The following is a 17,082-nucleotide window of genomic DNA, read 5'->3' on the forward strand; positions in this document are numbered from 1 at the left end:
CGCTAATAATATACTATTAGCGGCTTTGTCGAAAAGTGGCCGCTAAAAAGATACTATTAGCGGCCGCATTTCGTGTCCCCGCTAATAGTTATTGAAAAAAGAAATTAATAATAAAAGTAAAATTGTCTTTTTGTGTGAAGTTATTAGCGGTGACCGAAAGCTCGCCGCAAATAATATCACATTAGTGGCCACATTTCATGTCGCCACTAATAGTTATTGAAGAAAAAATAATAATAATAAAAGTGCTATTGGATTGAACATTCGATCGATCCTAATACATTAGCCCGATCAATCGATCGGATGATCTATCGATCCTATTGATCTTTTATGATCGATCGGATGATTTATCGAACCTATTGATATATCATGATCGATCGGATAATCTATTATGATTGATCGGATGATCTATCATGATTGATCGGATGATCTATCAATCCTATAGATCTATCATGATCGATCAGATGATCTATCGATCCTAGCTATGATCTATCATGATCGATCAGATGATCTACCATGATCGATCAGATGATCTATCAATCATATTGATCTATCATAATCGATCAGATGATCTACCATGATTGATCGGATGATCTATTGATCATATTGATCTATCATGATTGATTGGATGATTTATCGATCCTATGGATCTATCATGATCGATCGAATGATCTATCGATCCTGTTGATCTATCATGATCGATCGGATGATTTATCATGATTGATCGGATGATCTATCGATCCTATTGATCTATCATGATCGATCGAATGATCTAGCCATACCCCTCTTCTTCTTCTTTTTTTATTTTTTATTTTCATTTATATAAAGGGTGGCTACTTTGAGGCTACTCCTCTTAGCACCAAAAAAAAAAAAAAAAGAAAAAAAAGAAAAAAAGAAGAGACTGCTCCTCGATCTGTTTAAGCCCTCCCCTCCCCTCCACCATTATAAATTACCTTCTCCTTTTGTTCCCTCTTACTACCCACCCAACTCTACATATATATCGGTCATTGGAGATGTTTTCTTCATTGAAAACTGCACCCCCACATCTCTAAATCACAGCCTCTCAAGTTTTAGGCCACTCGAAACTCTCCTTTTGTCGTTCCTACCGGCCTCTTCCACAATATCGGTGGCAAGCTCTGAACACGTACGCGCCACCTTCTTTAATTTCAAATGCACGTACCGCCACAAAATCTCATAGGTACTTCCATATCTCTCTCTCTTCCCCAATATATAATCGGCTCTTTTATGTACTTAGGAAAATGATTTGTAGGGACGAAAAACGTTCCCCCCTTTTGTGTTTTTAAATAAAATAAAAAATAAAAAAGTATCATTTGATGTTTGATACTTTTTTAATTTTTTTTTATTTTATATTAAAAAGAGGGTGATGGGGGACGGTTTTTCCGTCCCCCATGTATCAGCCCTAATGTACTTAATCCCCTTCCCTGCCCCCTAGCCTCCTCATATTTGCTTATAGATAAAAATAAAAATAAAAAACTGTTCATGCATGGCGGAGATAAAACCCATGCATGATGCATCTAAATGCTCCCATTGAACAACCCTTTTCGTGTATATATATATATATATTTTAGAATAATGGTATTGTTGTTATATTTGTGGTTGCTTTAATGTTGGTTATAACTAATATTCTTGATCATCGATCATCAGGAGCACTAGCTAGGTAGTAAGAAAAAAAGAGTGATCAAGAATTAATTAATTAAGAATGTGGAGGCTTAAGATAGCAGAGGGCGGCGAGGATCCTTACATCTACAGTACGAATAACTTTGTTGGGAGGCAGATATGGGAGTTTGACCCTGAGGCTGGTTCCCCTCAAGAGCGGGCTGAGGTTGAACAAGCTCGTCTAAATTTCTATAACAACCGCTATCAAGTCAAACCTAGCGCTGATCTCCTATGGCGAATGCAGGTGCGTACCTACACTACTACTCCTTTCCTCCCATGCCATCAAAATGGATCTACTCTCATATATGCTTCACTTCGACCATATTAACTACACTTTTACTACTACTTTTCTTTTCAATCCTTTTTGCATGGTCTTCAATTCGGTTCTCATATTAATATAATATTAATATACATGCATGCGTAAGGATAGGCTCTACTATTATTTGATATCAGAAACTCATTTTTTCTTCATTTTTGGTCTCTGTCCCTCTAGGAACACCATCTGTTTTTGTTCACGACTTTAATAAGATTAAGGGTTAAATACGTTACATCTCATGTGATTTAAAACCTTTATTTTTTGTCTCTTTATTTATTTTTTAGGTGGTACATATGTTATGAAAAAAGACTGAGATAGTACCTTCGTCCATTTTTCCGTCTAAATCTGACAAATTTTTATATCAACAACACGTGGCACTACTAAAATTTGTGACACGTGGCTGCTAATTTATTTTTTATTTTTTTTAAAAATGTAGCCACCCCTATTTTGGCCAAGGGGGTGGCTTAGCCACCCTCAGGGCCAGTTTCAAGGAGCCACCCCTACATTTTATTTTTTTTTAAAAAAAAGCAATAAAATTAAAAAAATATGGCAGCCACTTGTCGCAATTTTAATGATGTCACGTGTCGCTAATGCGAAAATTCGTTAGTTTTAGAGGGAGGTAATATCTCCGTCTTTTTTCATAGTACAGATACCACCTAAAAAAATAAAAAAATAAAATTAAACTACAAGGATAAGAAAGTATTTAATTTAAAGATTAAAGTTTTTATTTTTATTCTTTTATAAAAAAAAAAAAAGAAAAAAAAAGAAGGGAAAGATGATATGACATGCATTAAATTAAAAGACAGAGATGGTTGGTGCCATGAAACCTAGTCATGAAAGACTTGAACGCATGCACCGAACTTATAGGGAATTGAATGACATGCACTCAAAGACCCATTCTCTCTCTCTCTCTCTTACTTACTCGTCAGCAGATACTTAGGTCACTAAATTAATGCACTGTTGCCCCTCTCTCTCTCTCTCTCTCTCTCTCTCTCTCTCTATATATATATATATATATATATATATATATGGATAATTACACCACAACTTTTTAGGGTATGTCATAATTACAAATAACTTCTTATGATTTAAAAAGTTAATGGGAGACTTTTGTAGTAAATTATAATTACAAATCGATCCTTATAATCAAATTCCGTTAAAAATTTTGACAGATTCTATTAAATGCCACGTCAAACCAATAAGATTACGACACGTGTCCATCTTAATAAAAAAATATAAATTTATTAAAAAATAAATAAATAAACTTATTTTTTTTAAAAAAAAAACCAAAAATAAAAAAAGAAAAAAGAAAAGGGCAAAGGCGCGGCCACCCTTGGACCTTCTAAGGGTGGCCCGATGGCCACCCCTAGCCTCTGGGGAGGTCGTGGCCACCCCTAGAGGTGGCCGGGCGTGGCCATCAGGCCACCCTAAATAGGTCCAGGGGTGGCTTGAAGGCCACTGGGGAGGTCGCTGCCACCCCCAGAGGTGGCCAGGGGTGGCGCGTGGCCACCCCAGGCCATTGGGGGTGACCCAGTCACCCCTTACATTTTGGGTTTTTTTTTTTTTTTTTTTTTTTTTTGAATTTTAATTTTTTTTTTTTAAAAAAATAAGTTTATTTATTTATTTATTTATTAATAAATTTATATTTTTTTTTATTAAGATGGGCACGTGTCGCCATCTTAATGGTTTGATGTGGCGCTGATGTGACATTTAACATTATTTGTCAAAAATTTTAACGGAATTTAATTCTAAAGATTGATTTGTAATTATAATTTACCACAAGGACCTCTTATAAATTATTTAAACCATAAAGGTTTGATGTGGCGCTGATGTGACATTTAACATAATTTATCAAATATTTTAACGGAATTTGATTCTAAAGATTGATTTGTAATTATAGTTTACCATAAGGACATCTTATAAACTATTTAAACCATAAAGAGTAATTTGTAATTGTGACGTACCACAAAAATCAATAGTACAAATATATATATATATATATATTTGTACTCATTATGAGATCAGAATATGGTCTGTACTATTCGCGACGAAAACAACATCCATAAAATAAAATAGTGATTCACGTGTAGAAAGAAGAATAAGCTGGTCAGATATGGCTGCCCTTTTTTTGTTTTTTTTTTTTTTTTTTTTACATGTTCACACAAGAAGGGGAAGGAGGATTCGAACTAGTGACCTCCTCGTCATGAAGCGTGGTCTCTAACCGATTGAGTTATCCCTTAGGAACGTTAGATTTGGCGCCTCGTCCATGGTGTTGCGCGCCTATATCTAACTATTAGATGTTTGAAACATTAAATTTACTGATGTCTATGTTCTAAGGGAAATGTTACAATTTCTTTTAGTGTTTTTTTTTTTGGTATATTTTTGGATGATATTGATTTAATTTTTTTTTTATTCAAAAAATTATATTTCGTAGGTCACATTTTGATATATTTTTTTTTATTAAATCCATGTCATCTAGAAAGACATCAAAAGAACACTAGAAGACACTTTAACATTTCTCATGTTTTAAAGACAGAAAATTATTATTATTATTATCAATAAAGATATTGTCACATTTGTTATAAGTTATTTACAAATTTATGTGTTAATTATTATGTTAGCTACTAAAATATAGACTAATTAAATTGAGACAGATCGAGCCATGCATGTTGAAGCTTTGGATTTTTACAAAAATAAAATTTAAAAAATACTTCTAAATTACATATACTGTTTTTCTTTTTCTTTTTCTTTTCTTTTTTTAAAAAATAAAAAATAGAGCCTCCAAATTTAAATTTTTGCTCTACACGATTATCATTTGAGGATATATATATATATATATATATATATAAAATAAACCAAGAAAAGAAATTTCTAAAGAGCGTCATTCACGCTTCATTGGGATGTCGCCTTTTGCTTAATGGTGGGCAGTTTTTTTTTTTTTTTTTTTTTTTTTTTTTTTTTTTTTTTTTTTTTTTTTTTTCAAATGTGAATTGGATGACTAGACCAAAAACCGAGGAAGGTGGCAAAGTGACAAACGAAACCGCGGCAACCCCACCCCCAAAGAGTTCATCGTTTATTTATTTATTTTAAGTAGTGCTTCGATTAATGAAGGAGCTGGAATTTCATGTTTGTCCCAGGCGGCTCAATGAAATTTGAGACAAATAATAATAATAATAATAATAATAATAATAATAATAATGATGGAGTATTTTTAATTTTCAAGTATTAATATAATAATTTTTGTATTAATCATTCTTTTAGCTTTTTAAGATGTAAAACTATTAATGATCAATTCATGTTCATCTTCAGGTTTTTGTTAATATGTTATACTCAATAAATTATATGACTAATATACTTTATCTTTTTTTGGTAAAATAAACGATTGTGAGTAGGATTTAACTAGTTGTGTACTAAAATTTATAACACGCGATCAGAACTCATAACAACAACCAACAAAAATCAATGGCGTTTGACAGTAAATATAACTTATAAAATATCAAATAAATAAAGAATGATAGAACTCAGAAGCCGCAAAAGATTAGAAGTGTTGAAAGAAAAATAAGAGAATAAAGAAACATAAAAAGAAATTAGGTTGTACTTTAGTTTGAAATTTTTTAAGATTTTAAAAATGCTACATCACTTTTTTTCTTAAACCTTCTTCATAGCATGTCAAATGGTCTCCTCTCATTTCATTTTTCTTGAGGACTTTTACCTTTTTTATTTTTTACAAATTTAATATAAAAGATATTTTTTGTAAATCCTATTATAAATTAGGGACCTTAGGTGATCAATGACATAATTGGCCTAGCCATATATGGAGTCGCCCTGCAAGCTAGGCACATCACTTCCCAAGTGTCTTAGTTATGTGCATGAAATATGTGTCGCTATATCTTAAGGCTAAATCTTAAGTATAACACAGTAACGACCTAACAGCTTTAAAGTTCATATGATATGATTCAGAAATTGTTTCTTCTAATATGCTCCTTTCTTTGTAAATTGATTACAGTTTCTTTCGGAGAAGAACTTCAAACAAACAATTCCCCAGATAAAGATTGAGGATGGAGAAGAAATCACATATGAAAAGGCCACAGTTTCATTGAGAAGGGCCATCCATTTCTTTTCGGCCTTGCAGGCCAGTGATGGCCATTGGCCTGCTGAAAATGCCGGCCCATTGTTTTTCCTTCCCCCCTTGGTGAGACTCTTAATTATTATCGGTTCTTATTTAATTTTTTTTTTTTTTTAAAAAAAAAGATTCAATGTCATCATTGTGATCTTCACATAATCAAACAGATACTGTTTTAAGATATTTAACAAGTATACGTCAGGGAACATTTTGTGATATCAGGAAAAAAAATCATTAACAACATAATTGTTGGTTCCCAAATAACCTGACGCCACGTGGCACCTCTTGGTCGTTGCTTAGCTTGAATGATCCTTGCTTAATAAAGAAACGCACAAGGCTTAGAATACCTATCGGACTGTTTCGGCAGGATCTCTGATGCTGGATTTGTCTTTTGATATTGTTCATCAATAATATAAAGAGGGAGATTAAGAGTTTTTATCTGAATATCTTACCTCTTTTCTGGTTAGGTCGTGTATATATATCTTATCCTTTGGCTCTGCCACATTGACGGAGGAAGGGGGGGCCCAATTTCTTTTGAAAAATAAAAATAAAATTGTAAGGTTTAAAAAAAAAGTCCAATATATATATATATATATATATATATATATATATATATATATATATATATATATATATATATATATATATCTATCTATCTGTAGGGAGCTAAGGAGAAATATGAGAGCACGATTGACTGCTTAGTCTGCTTTACTGAGCATAAAAGAGTCTAGGGAGAGCAAATGGGGGTAGGACAGTGTCATGGGGCATCTCTGGAAAATGGAAAATGCCGAAACTTTAAGAAGATGTGAGTTAGAATTGAAGAAGAAAGTGAAAGGTAGTGTCTTGAGAATAATCAAGAGAGAAAGCTAGATTTGGTGCCAGTTGCGACAGGTGGCAGTGGTGCGGTACAACTGGGCAGTAATGGGATGGTCTAAAACAGTGCATGGAGGGCCAGTTGTTCATGCGTTTTATGCTTTCAGCCTTATCGTTTTATTCCTGCATTTTGTGTTTATTTGTCTGCGTTTAAAGGGAGTCCTTGTAGGCCAGTGGCATATATGGCCATTAGGAGGTCGTTAGAGGAAAATCTTTTTCCACCTTCCAAATTAATCGCAAATTTTAAATACCGTACCAAATTACAAAATAATTTTATCAGTTAACCATATATTCATGTTAGGCTAGTTATGTTCTATTAAAATAAAAACTAGATAAATCATATCTTAAAAAATATAAGTTTTTTTTTTTTTTTTTTTTTTTTTTTTTTTTTTTTTTTTTTTTTTTTCAAGAAGAGTGGAGGAAAAATAATACATAATTTGGAATAAATACAAGAAATAAGTTAAAAATGAGCTAGCATTTTTTTTTTTTAAAAAAAAAAAAATAAATAAAAACGTAATTTGAGAATCTAAATTAAGTTTTGGCAGCTTGACCCCTGCTCAAAATACTTTTTGGCTCCGTCCCTGCTCTGCCACCTGGGTCTTGGGATCTAGACTCCTCGTTTTTCGTACCTCGCGTCCCATCCTCTAGCAATTCATCATCTTTGAATACCACGATAGCCAGCCTGTTATCTTCCCATTCTTGATAATTAATGCTCACAGCATTCTCGATGGAGAAGGTGGCTAGTCATTAAGAATATCAATCCTCTCCCGTTCATTTGAAGCTGGAGAGAAGTCGGTTAGTTTAAGTAGTACGGTAAAATTGTCCAAAAAAATATCAATGGATAATTTTGCCTTTATTTAAAAATTTATACTAATTGACTTCTTTTCAATTCATTGGAACTGGGCAGGATCTTTGTCAAGTTATTAATGACCCACTTGCCACCTTTGGATAGGGGGAAACGGATCCTCTCCATTTCACTTGAAATGGAGAGGATCCTATTCTTGGAAAGGGGTAGCGAGCCATAAATGTTAAGGCCATGCTAGGGTGGACTAGGATCCTCTCCAGTTGCTTTCAACAGGACAGGAGCCGATCCTTTATAAACAAGGGTATAATTATAATTTCACATGGTGTGAAATTACAATTATGCCCTTTATACACAAGGACTGGCTCCTCTCCGGTTGAAAGCAACTGGAGAGGATCCTGATGCATGCTGGGGTTCCTCGATGCAGGAATTAGATGGGTCATTTTTGATTACAGTTGCCATTTCAAAGGTTCGTATTCGGACAAACTAGATATCGACCGAATACTAAGTTCCCGAGAACCCATGCAGCTTCCAACAGGGTCATAAATCTCCTGGGCTGGACCTAGAATATACTAACGAAGTACATTCTAGTTGGGCCTATGAGGGGATGAATCCAGGCCCAACAATAATAGGTTTTAGTAATGATATAGTTCATGCATCTTGATGCAATTGCTAATTTTATTATTTTTAACCCCAAAAAAATGCAGGTAATGTGTGTGTACATTACAGGACATCTTACTACCGTGTTCCCTTCTGAGTATCAAAAGGAAATCCTCCGATACATATACTATCATCAGGTGCATAATATTCTTGGAAAGCTTTACTTGTTAATTAATTATGCAAACAGGATTAGAGTTTCATCTGTCATGCATGTGTAAATTTGGCATATTGTAGAATGAAGATGGTGGGTGGGGATTACACATAGAGGGGCATAGCACCATGTTTTGCACGGCTTTGAGCTACATATGTATGCGTATACTCGGGGAAGGACCCGATGGTGGTCAGGACAATGCTTGTGCCAGAGCGCGAAAGTGGATCCTTGATCATGGTGGTGTAACACACATGCCTTCCTGGGGAAAGACGTGGCTTTCGGTATGAACATGTTTCATAAACTAAAAATTAATATGACTAGCTATTTAATTTGCTGATAATTATATAACTCTAGTATGCATTTTCCCTTTGTTAATTGTAGATACTTGGTGTGTTTGAGTGGATTGGAAGCAACCCAATGCCTCCGGAATTCTGGATCCTTCCTTCATTTCTTCCCATGCATCCAGGTTTGTACATATCTTTTGAAGATGGAAGTACAATGAAAGAGGTTTTACTTTCTTCTCTTTGAAAATTGAAATTGCTTATCAATTGCATGCCTTTCCCATGAGATACAGCAAAAATGTGGTGCTACTGTCGTATGGTGTACATGCCCATGTCATACCTGTATGGGAAAAGGTTTGTAGGCCCAATCACACCTCTCATTCTTCAATTGAGGGAGGAACTCTACACTCAACCTTACAATGAAGTTAACTGGAAGAAAGTGCGTCATCTATGTGCAAAGGTCAGTTTACTTTACCCTCATGCTTGATATTTTTCCAACGCATTCATTCAATATGCAAAGCTATTGTTTCAGGAGGATATCTACTACCCCCATCCTTTGATACAAGATCTGCTATGGGATGGTCTATACATATTCACTGAGCCTCTTCTCACTCGTTGGCCCTTTAACAAGCTGGTAAGAGAGAAGGCTCTTCAAGTGACAATGAAGCACATTCATTATGAAGATGAGAACAGTCGATACATCACCATTGGATGCGTGGAAAAGGTAATGTTATGATCATTCATTCAATCAAGGGATGAAGCAATGGAGATCAACATGTATTTGGGCTATATATATTTATAACACTACTCCTAAAGCCATTTCCATTTAACAGGTCCTATGTATGCTTGCTTGTTGGGCTGAAGATCCAAATGGGGATTATTTCAAGAAGCATATGGCTAGGATCCCAGATTACATATGGGTCGCTGAAGATGGAATCAAGATGCAGGTCAGTACATGCATATTCTGCAAAATATAACTATCCAAACTTGAGTATAAACCCCGAGCTCTTGTTTTCTAGCTTCAAGTCTACGAGAGTCTTTTAGGATAGGTGGTGATTTAATATGATATAAGAGAAAAGGCCAAGAGTTCGAACTTTGTTTTCGTCAACTTACTTCCATTTCAGTTAAATATTTTATGTGTTGGATCTCACTCATTAAAGATGAGTTTGAGCCCACAAGTGAGAGGGAGTATTAGAATATAAATTAAATGATTAATTAACTATTTCTTATCAGCTTAAACTTTTGAGACTACTATTGATTTAACAAGAAGAAAAAGACAAGGATCGCTGAAATTGATATATGCCATTTGGATGCAGAGTTTTGGAAGTCAAGAGTGGGATACTGGTTTTGCTGTTCAAGCTTTACTTGCTAGTAATCTCACTGATGAAATTGGACCTACACTTGCGAGAGGGCACGACTTCATAAAGAAATCTCAGGTTTGATTTTCAATTCTGAAAGCATCTCTTCACGACAATAATCAAATCTACCTTTTTTGCTTAAAAAAATAAGTGCCATCTAGTATTCATTCAGACTAATTACTCAATTTTCCCTTAAAAATTGTAAAGGTCAAGGACAACCCTTTTGGAGACTTTAAAAGCATGTACCGTCACATTTCTAAAGGATCATGGACCTTCTCTGATCAAGATCATGGATGGCAAGTTTCTGATTGCACAGCAGAAGGTTTGAAGGTACGTAATTAACTTCGCTATATTAAATGCGTCAATGGGGTAAAGTGTTGCACCTTCTCCATAATTAATGTGGTCCTCACCAAATGCTCCTCTATTCCAGTGTTGCTTGCTTTTCTCCTTGATGCCACCAGAAATTGTTGGGGAGAAAATGGAACCCGAGCGATTTTATGATTCTGTAAATGTCCTACTTTCTCTACAGGTGATCGAGGATTAAGTTTCGCTACCTTTTTATTTTTAACTACAAATATTTGGCAACTATGGCATGAATAGGAAAACCAGGCTATGAGAGCGTTTGGCATTGCGATTTCTCATATAAAAAAAATGTGATTTTAAATCAAATCGTATAAAATGTATCGTTGAGGAGTACGTATAAAAATTAGTGCTTTCAAATCACAAACAAGAATGTGCGTTTTTAAAAATGCACGATTTTAAATCGCTATTTTAAAATCGCAAACCCAATCAGACCAGCATTTGGTTTTTCTAAGGATTTTTCAAAACTTTCTTAAAGTTTCATTTATCTAGTGCAGTGTTTAACTGTTTATTTCTTTAGTTTTTGAGTGTGTTCATATCCATAAGCTCTATTGTTTGGCTTAATGCAGAGTAAAAATGGTGGTTTAGCTGCCTGGGAACCAGCAGGAGCCCAAGAGTGGTTGGAAGTAAGTACCTAATTAACATATTAAAGTGGCCTTGAAATATGCTCATGGGAATATTTCTAAATTATCTAGTGCTTCTAAATTCTCTCTCTGTTTTTTTCATCAGATCCTTAATCCCACAGAATTCTTCGCGGACATTGTCATTGAGCATGAGTACGTTGAGTGCACTGCATCAGCAATCCAAGCTTTAGTTTTGTTTATGAAATTATACCCCGAGCACCGGAAGATAGAGATCGAAAATTTCATAAAAAATGCTGCTCAGTTCCTTCAAGACATACAAATGTCTGATGGTTCATGGTATGTTCCTCCAGTGGTTTATGAGAAATTTATCTGTTTTTATAAAAGATGTAGCAGAGAAATATATTACATGATTAAGCATTTCCACAGGTATGGAAATTGGGGAGTTTGCTTCACATACGGTACATGGTTTGCACTTGGAGGATTGGCTGCAGCTGGCAAGACTTTCAACAATTGTCCAGCTATGCGCAGAGCTGTTGATTTTCTACTTGAATCACAAAGAGATAATGGTGGCTGGGGAGAGAGCTATCTCTCATGCCCAAACAAGGTAATCATGTTTTACCACCCATAATGCTAAAACCCTCTTAATTCTTCATTTTCCTCATCTATATTTCCCAACATCATTGGTTTTTTCATTATCTTTTACTCTCAACATCATTGCTAACAGTATAAACAGTTTAAGTGTCCATTAATTTGGGTTTGTGATTTTTTTTTTTATTTAAAAAAAACGTAATTAAGTGTTTGGTAAAATCGCAGTTTAGCCTTAAAAATCGTGTGCTTTTAAAAATGCACTTTCCCTTGCTTGTGATTTGAATGCAATCCCAAACAATACATTTAATAGCATACACCTTGTTGTTCCACAAAATCTTATTAGGGGAAGAATTTCGATAAATGAAGTTTTTGGACCAATTTGTCAAAGAACGGTCTTTCTTGTTTTGTGTTTGTAAGATAATAAAGTTATAAACTCTGTGCTTGATTATATAGGAATATGTACCTCTCGAAGAAAACCGATCAAATTTGGTACATACTGCATGGGCAATGATGGGACTCATTCATGCTGGACAGGTCAATTCATGGGCTTAGAAATCTAGCATTGTTTCTCTAAGAGATAATTGCACCATTGGTCCCTGTGGTATGCCATAATTATTTTCACTCCCTATGGTTTAAAAAATTCATAGAAGGTCCCTGTGGTATTCAATAATTACGTTTTACTCCCTGGGTCGATTTTCCGTTCATCATTTTGACGGAATCTGTTAACCATACACGTCAGCGCCACGTGTCGCCAATAAGATGGCGACACATGTCCATCTTAATAAAAAAATATAAATTTTTTTAAAAAATAAATTAATAAACTTATTTAATTATTTTTTAAAAAACAAAAAAGGCAGGCCAATGGGTGGCCGCGCGCCACCCCTAGTGGCCGCGGGGGGTGGCACGCGGCCACCCCCAATGGCCTGGGGGTGGGTGGCCTTCGGGCCGCTCCTAGATCTACTAGGTGTGGCCACCCCTAGTGGCCGCGGGGGGTGACACGCGGCCACCCCCAATGGCCTGGGGGTGGGTGGCCTCGGGCCACTCCTAGATCTACTAGCCGGCAACTGGGCCACCCCCAGAGGTGGTCGGGGGTGGCGTGCGGCCACCCCCAGAGGTGGTCGGGGGTGGCCATCCCTAGTAGATTTAGGGGTGGCCCGAAGGCCACCCCCAGGCCATTGGGGGTGGCCGCACGCCACCCCCGGCCACTGGGGGTGGCCGCATGCCACCCCGCGGCCACTCCCATTGGGCCACCCCTTGGCCTGCCTTTTTTCTTTTTCTTTTTTGTTTTTTTTTTAGTTTTTTTAAAAAATAAGTTTATTTATTTATTTTTTAATAAATTTATATTTTTTAATTTAGATGGACACGTGGCGTTGATGTGTAGGGTTAACAGATTCCGTCAAAATTGTGAACGAAAAATCGACCTAGGGAATAAAACGTAATTATTGCATACCACAGGGGCCTCCCATAAACTTTTTAAACCATAAGAAGTGAAATATAATTATAGTATACCACAGGGACCAATGGTGCAACTATCCCTTTCTCTTATATCATGCTTTTATGGCATATTCTGATGTTAAAAAATTGTATCTATAATAGGCTGAAAGAGACCCCACACCTCTTCACCGTGCAGCAAAGCTCATAATTAATTCTCAACTGGAAGATGGCGATTTTCCTCAACAGGTACCTTTCTTTAACAAAGAGAAGGAAAACAAAAAGGATAATACACAGATTTCTTCGTATCAAATAACATTATGTTTGAATTTTACATCCAAAGCTTTCTAACCATTCTTCACTCTTTCATATATATTATATATATACAGGAAATCACTGGAGTATTCATGAAGAACTGTATGCTACACTATGCAGCATACAGAAATATTTACCCATTGTGGGGTCTTGCAGAATACTGCAAGCGTGTCCCATTGCCATGAATAAAAATGTAAATCAAGTAGTGAAGTGTATAGCTTAACCACCGTACAAGAGGCATCGATAAGAAAGCCAGTTTTTAATATAAGATGGATGGGAGTAAGCATTATATATACAAGGTTGTATCAGTGAATAATATAGTAAATGAAAACTTCTTCGTTCGGCTATACCATCGTTTTGTTCTCCAACTCTGTTGGTCCATTGAAGTAATCCTATTTCATTGTAAAATGCCCTATTTGTTTTTTTTTTTTTTTTTTTTTTGGTGTTTCTTAAAATTTCTGTAGCGGCAAAAGTATGTCACTTCAATGCCGTCCATAAATGTAACACCCCAATGAAATCAATTAACTAGTAGTTAACTTTATGGTTTGTCACCCAGTTTTATTCAAAGAAAAACAAGACCACATAGATCTCATCCTGTCCAAAAAAAGGTTTGCAGCAGAATACTTTCATTTAAAAGATAAAGATATCATTCTAAAATCTATAATCACAATAAGAATAGCTAGAGTAAACTAAAACATCATAGCATAGATAGCTAAAGCTCTCAAAATATGGTCAAAAGACTAGCCATAAAAAATAAATACATATGCAAAGCCAAAAGATCTAAGAGTCACCAACATCAAGAGTCAAATCCTACACTTAAGAAGATAAAGCAGAAAGATGTTATCTATCATATCCCGGAAGGGGATTCACTAGTTCCTCTCCACATCCGCTCCATCCATATGGGGTTTAACTTCTCAAAAATGATCTTGAGCACTCCCTCCAGCAAGACCATAAACTGCTTTGAAATCGCCGTCACAAACATTATCTATAAAACAATACATGTTTCATAGGTGAAAGGATACAAATGTAAGTCCACAACTTGAGTAATAATACGTGTTGGTGTATAATTGGCTACATTCTGTTGGAAAAAATCACTTCTTTGTAATAATGCTTTTTATACAGGGAAGCTGTTTTATTCAGAGTTTACACTTCAGTTTTAGAGCTTGAAGAAGACTATGTGCAGAATTCAATGCAGTTAGTTTGGTTCCCTTGCAACTGTCCGGACGACGTGATATTTTGTCTGGACGCTCAACTATCAGAGCATTATCTGTCTGGATGACAAGAACTTTTCGTCCTAACCTTCCTTTGTGTCGAGAAGCTTCGAATTGTTTCAGCTTGCATCCGTCCGGATGTCTCAACAGCATGTCCAGACGCCATTCAGTATTCGATCAGCTAAGGGATTTCTTTCCAAAACACAGATATGGGAAGATAGATGCAACCGTTTGGACGATGTGTATTCCCGTTCGGATGCGCTCATTCATAAGGCAAGTTGTGCATTCAATACTCAACCGTCCGAACGACAGTCTTCATGGTCTGGACGCTCAAGCTTCATATATGAAAATTGCGTGCATCAGATCAACCGTTCAGACGACAGCTGTTATGTTCTGGACGCGCCAAGCCTTGTTATGGAAATTGTGTGCAGCTAAAATGCGATCGTCTGAACGTTAGGGAAACATCGTCTGGACGCGGCTCTATTCAGGAAAGAATTTCTGGGAAATTTGAAAAGCCGATTGCACAGTTGTCCGTTCGAACGCCTTATGTCTACCGTCCGGACAGTGCCTAGGTATTTCAAGCCAGACGCGCTTTTGAACCTGTGTAGCCTATAAATAGAGGCCCCTAGGCTTGAGAATTGTAAGAATTCGGTATTGAATTCCGTAGTGCTTAGAAAGTCATATTTTAGAGCTATTGTGTTGATCCGCTCACTCTCAAGCCATTGCCAAGTGTTGTTGTTGTGCTGAACTGAAGTCTATCTTAGGGGTTGACCCTAAGGTAAAGGATTCCATTGAAGACCCCTTCAAGTAGGTGACTTGGTTGGGAGGCGTTCGTGTAAAGACTCGGAAAATAAATAGGGAATTTAACGTTTGATAAATTATATTTATTAAATAGATAGGACTAATAATTATATTCTAGGTTATATATTTATATCATGAAAATAAAATATGATGGAATTAAAAATAATAATAGTAATGAGGGGTCCTAGTGAATAAATAATTATTAGTAATGGTAAAAATATAATTAGATTAAATGTGGGGGTTAAATATTAGTTGTTAAACGATATGATTTTAATATAATGGGGGTCTAGGTGTAATTAATAAAAGTCTGGGCATTCAAAATAAAAGAAATCTCACCTTGCCATGTGTCACAACTTGGTTGGTTGGGGGGATTTCATTATCTCCTGCCAACCATTCTCAAGGTGCCACATGTCACCTTATCATATTCCTTCTCTTTTTCTCTTTCACCTTTCTTTCTTTTTCTTTTTCTTTTTCCCCCTCCTTTTTTCGGTGGACAGCAGCCCCTCTCCCATTTTTCTTTCTTTTCTTTTCCCTCTTCTCCCCTCTCTGCCGACGCCTCACTCTCCCTATCTTCCTCTTTCTTTCTTCCTTCTCTTTCCCCTTTTCTCTCACGCCACACGCCCCTGTCTTCCTCTCCCTGTTCTACACGCACAGCCCGATCCCCCTCTCCATTTCTCCTTCCTTCTTTCGTCACACAGCACCCCTTCCCATTTCTCTCTTCCTCTCTTCCCCTTACACACACGTGGAAGATGAGAGAGCTATCGAGAGAGAGGGAGCTACCAAATGGAAAACAGATCAAGACTGAGAGAGATGCAGAGATCGTGACTGTGAGGATTTATGTCCGGTCGGTAGAAGAAAATGAGAATTAATGGTAAATCCGTAACTTTTCCTTGTAGTTTCGAAATTATACATTGCTTAAATAGCATGAAAAATCATATGATAATGTTAGGGTTTTGGTTGGTTTTAGTTTAGTTTGAAAACCTAGGGTTTTATTGCAATTTTGAGGGGTAGGCCGGTTGATATTTTTCACTTGGGGGTTTTGGTTTTGGTGTTAATAGATTGTGTTTAATAATCTGAAATGAGTTGTTAAACATGTGATTGGGGGCTGATTTGTGGTGTGATGTAGTGGCTGGTTTTGGATTTACGTTAATGGGGTTGTTTGATTGTGATTTTGATGAGTTGAAGTTGGTCCCGAATGGGGGCTTTGATATGGATTTTCTGTTTTGATGATTGTTGAAATTATGATGGGTGTTTCAATAGATTGCAAATCTGATTTGGATTGGTATTTTAATAATATTTGGTTAATGATTATTTGTTAAGAATAGTGGTTAATGTTGGTTTGATAGTGATTTTATGACTAATAGAGAAATTAATTTTTGATATTTATAGATATGTTGGTAATTGCTGATTGGAGAAAGATTTAAGTGGAATGAAGTTGTTTGAATGTTTTAAGTATGTTTTGGAGGCTTTAATTTTAGTAGGGACTTAGTTATAGGTTTGTATTGACTTGTGAACATGGTTATGTGGTTTAGGGTGTTAGTAGGATCACTTGGT

At 35.9% G+C, this 17,082-nt stretch overlaps 1 protein-coding gene across 1 annotated transcript; it reads left to right on the forward strand.

Moving 5' to 3' along the window:
- The first annotated feature begins 1,711 nt into the window (after window positions 1-1,711).
- LOC133863086 (beta-amyrin synthase-like) lies at window positions 1,712-13,922 on the forward strand. The gene is made up of 17 exons (XM_062299077.1): window positions 1,712-1,918; window positions 5,997-6,182; window positions 8,496-8,585; window positions 8,683-8,880; window positions 8,981-9,065; window positions 9,174-9,340; window positions 9,413-9,604; window positions 9,714-9,827; window positions 10,197-10,316; window positions 10,446-10,568; window positions 10,669-10,767; window positions 11,168-11,224; window positions 11,328-11,518; window positions 11,609-11,786; window positions 12,224-12,304; window positions 13,367-13,450; window positions 13,591-13,922. The coding sequence occupies exons 1-17, from the start codon at window positions 1,718-1,720 to the stop codon at window positions 13,699-13,701; spliced, it is 2,277 nt and encodes a 758-aa protein (XP_062155061.1). The 5' UTR covers window positions 1,712-1,717; the 3' UTR covers window positions 13,702-13,922.
- The last annotated feature ends 3,160 nt before the right edge of the window (window positions 13,923-17,082 follow it).

Source organism: Alnus glutinosa, chromosome 3 (assembly GCF_958979055.1).
Source record: "Alnus glutinosa chromosome 3, dhAlnGlut1.1, whole genome shotgun sequence".
Taxonomy (NCBI): Eukaryota; Viridiplantae; Streptophyta; class Magnoliopsida; order Fagales; family Betulaceae; genus Alnus; species Alnus glutinosa.

Bases quoted from the DNA above. Each gene is read 5' to 3' on its own strand.
- LOC133863086 (XM_062299077.1), top strand. From the start codon at position 1,718: ATGTGGAGGCTTAAGATAGCAGAGGGCGGCGAGGATCCTTACATCTAC. The intron at 9,605-9,713 runs GTAATGTTATGA...TCCATTTAACAG, and splicing joins CCATTGGATGCGTGGAAAAG to GTCCTATGTATGCTTGCTTG. The intron at 10,569-10,668 runs GTACGTAATTAA...CCTCTATTCCAG, and splicing joins GCACAGCAGAAGGTTTGAAG to TGTTGCTTGCTTTTCTCCTT.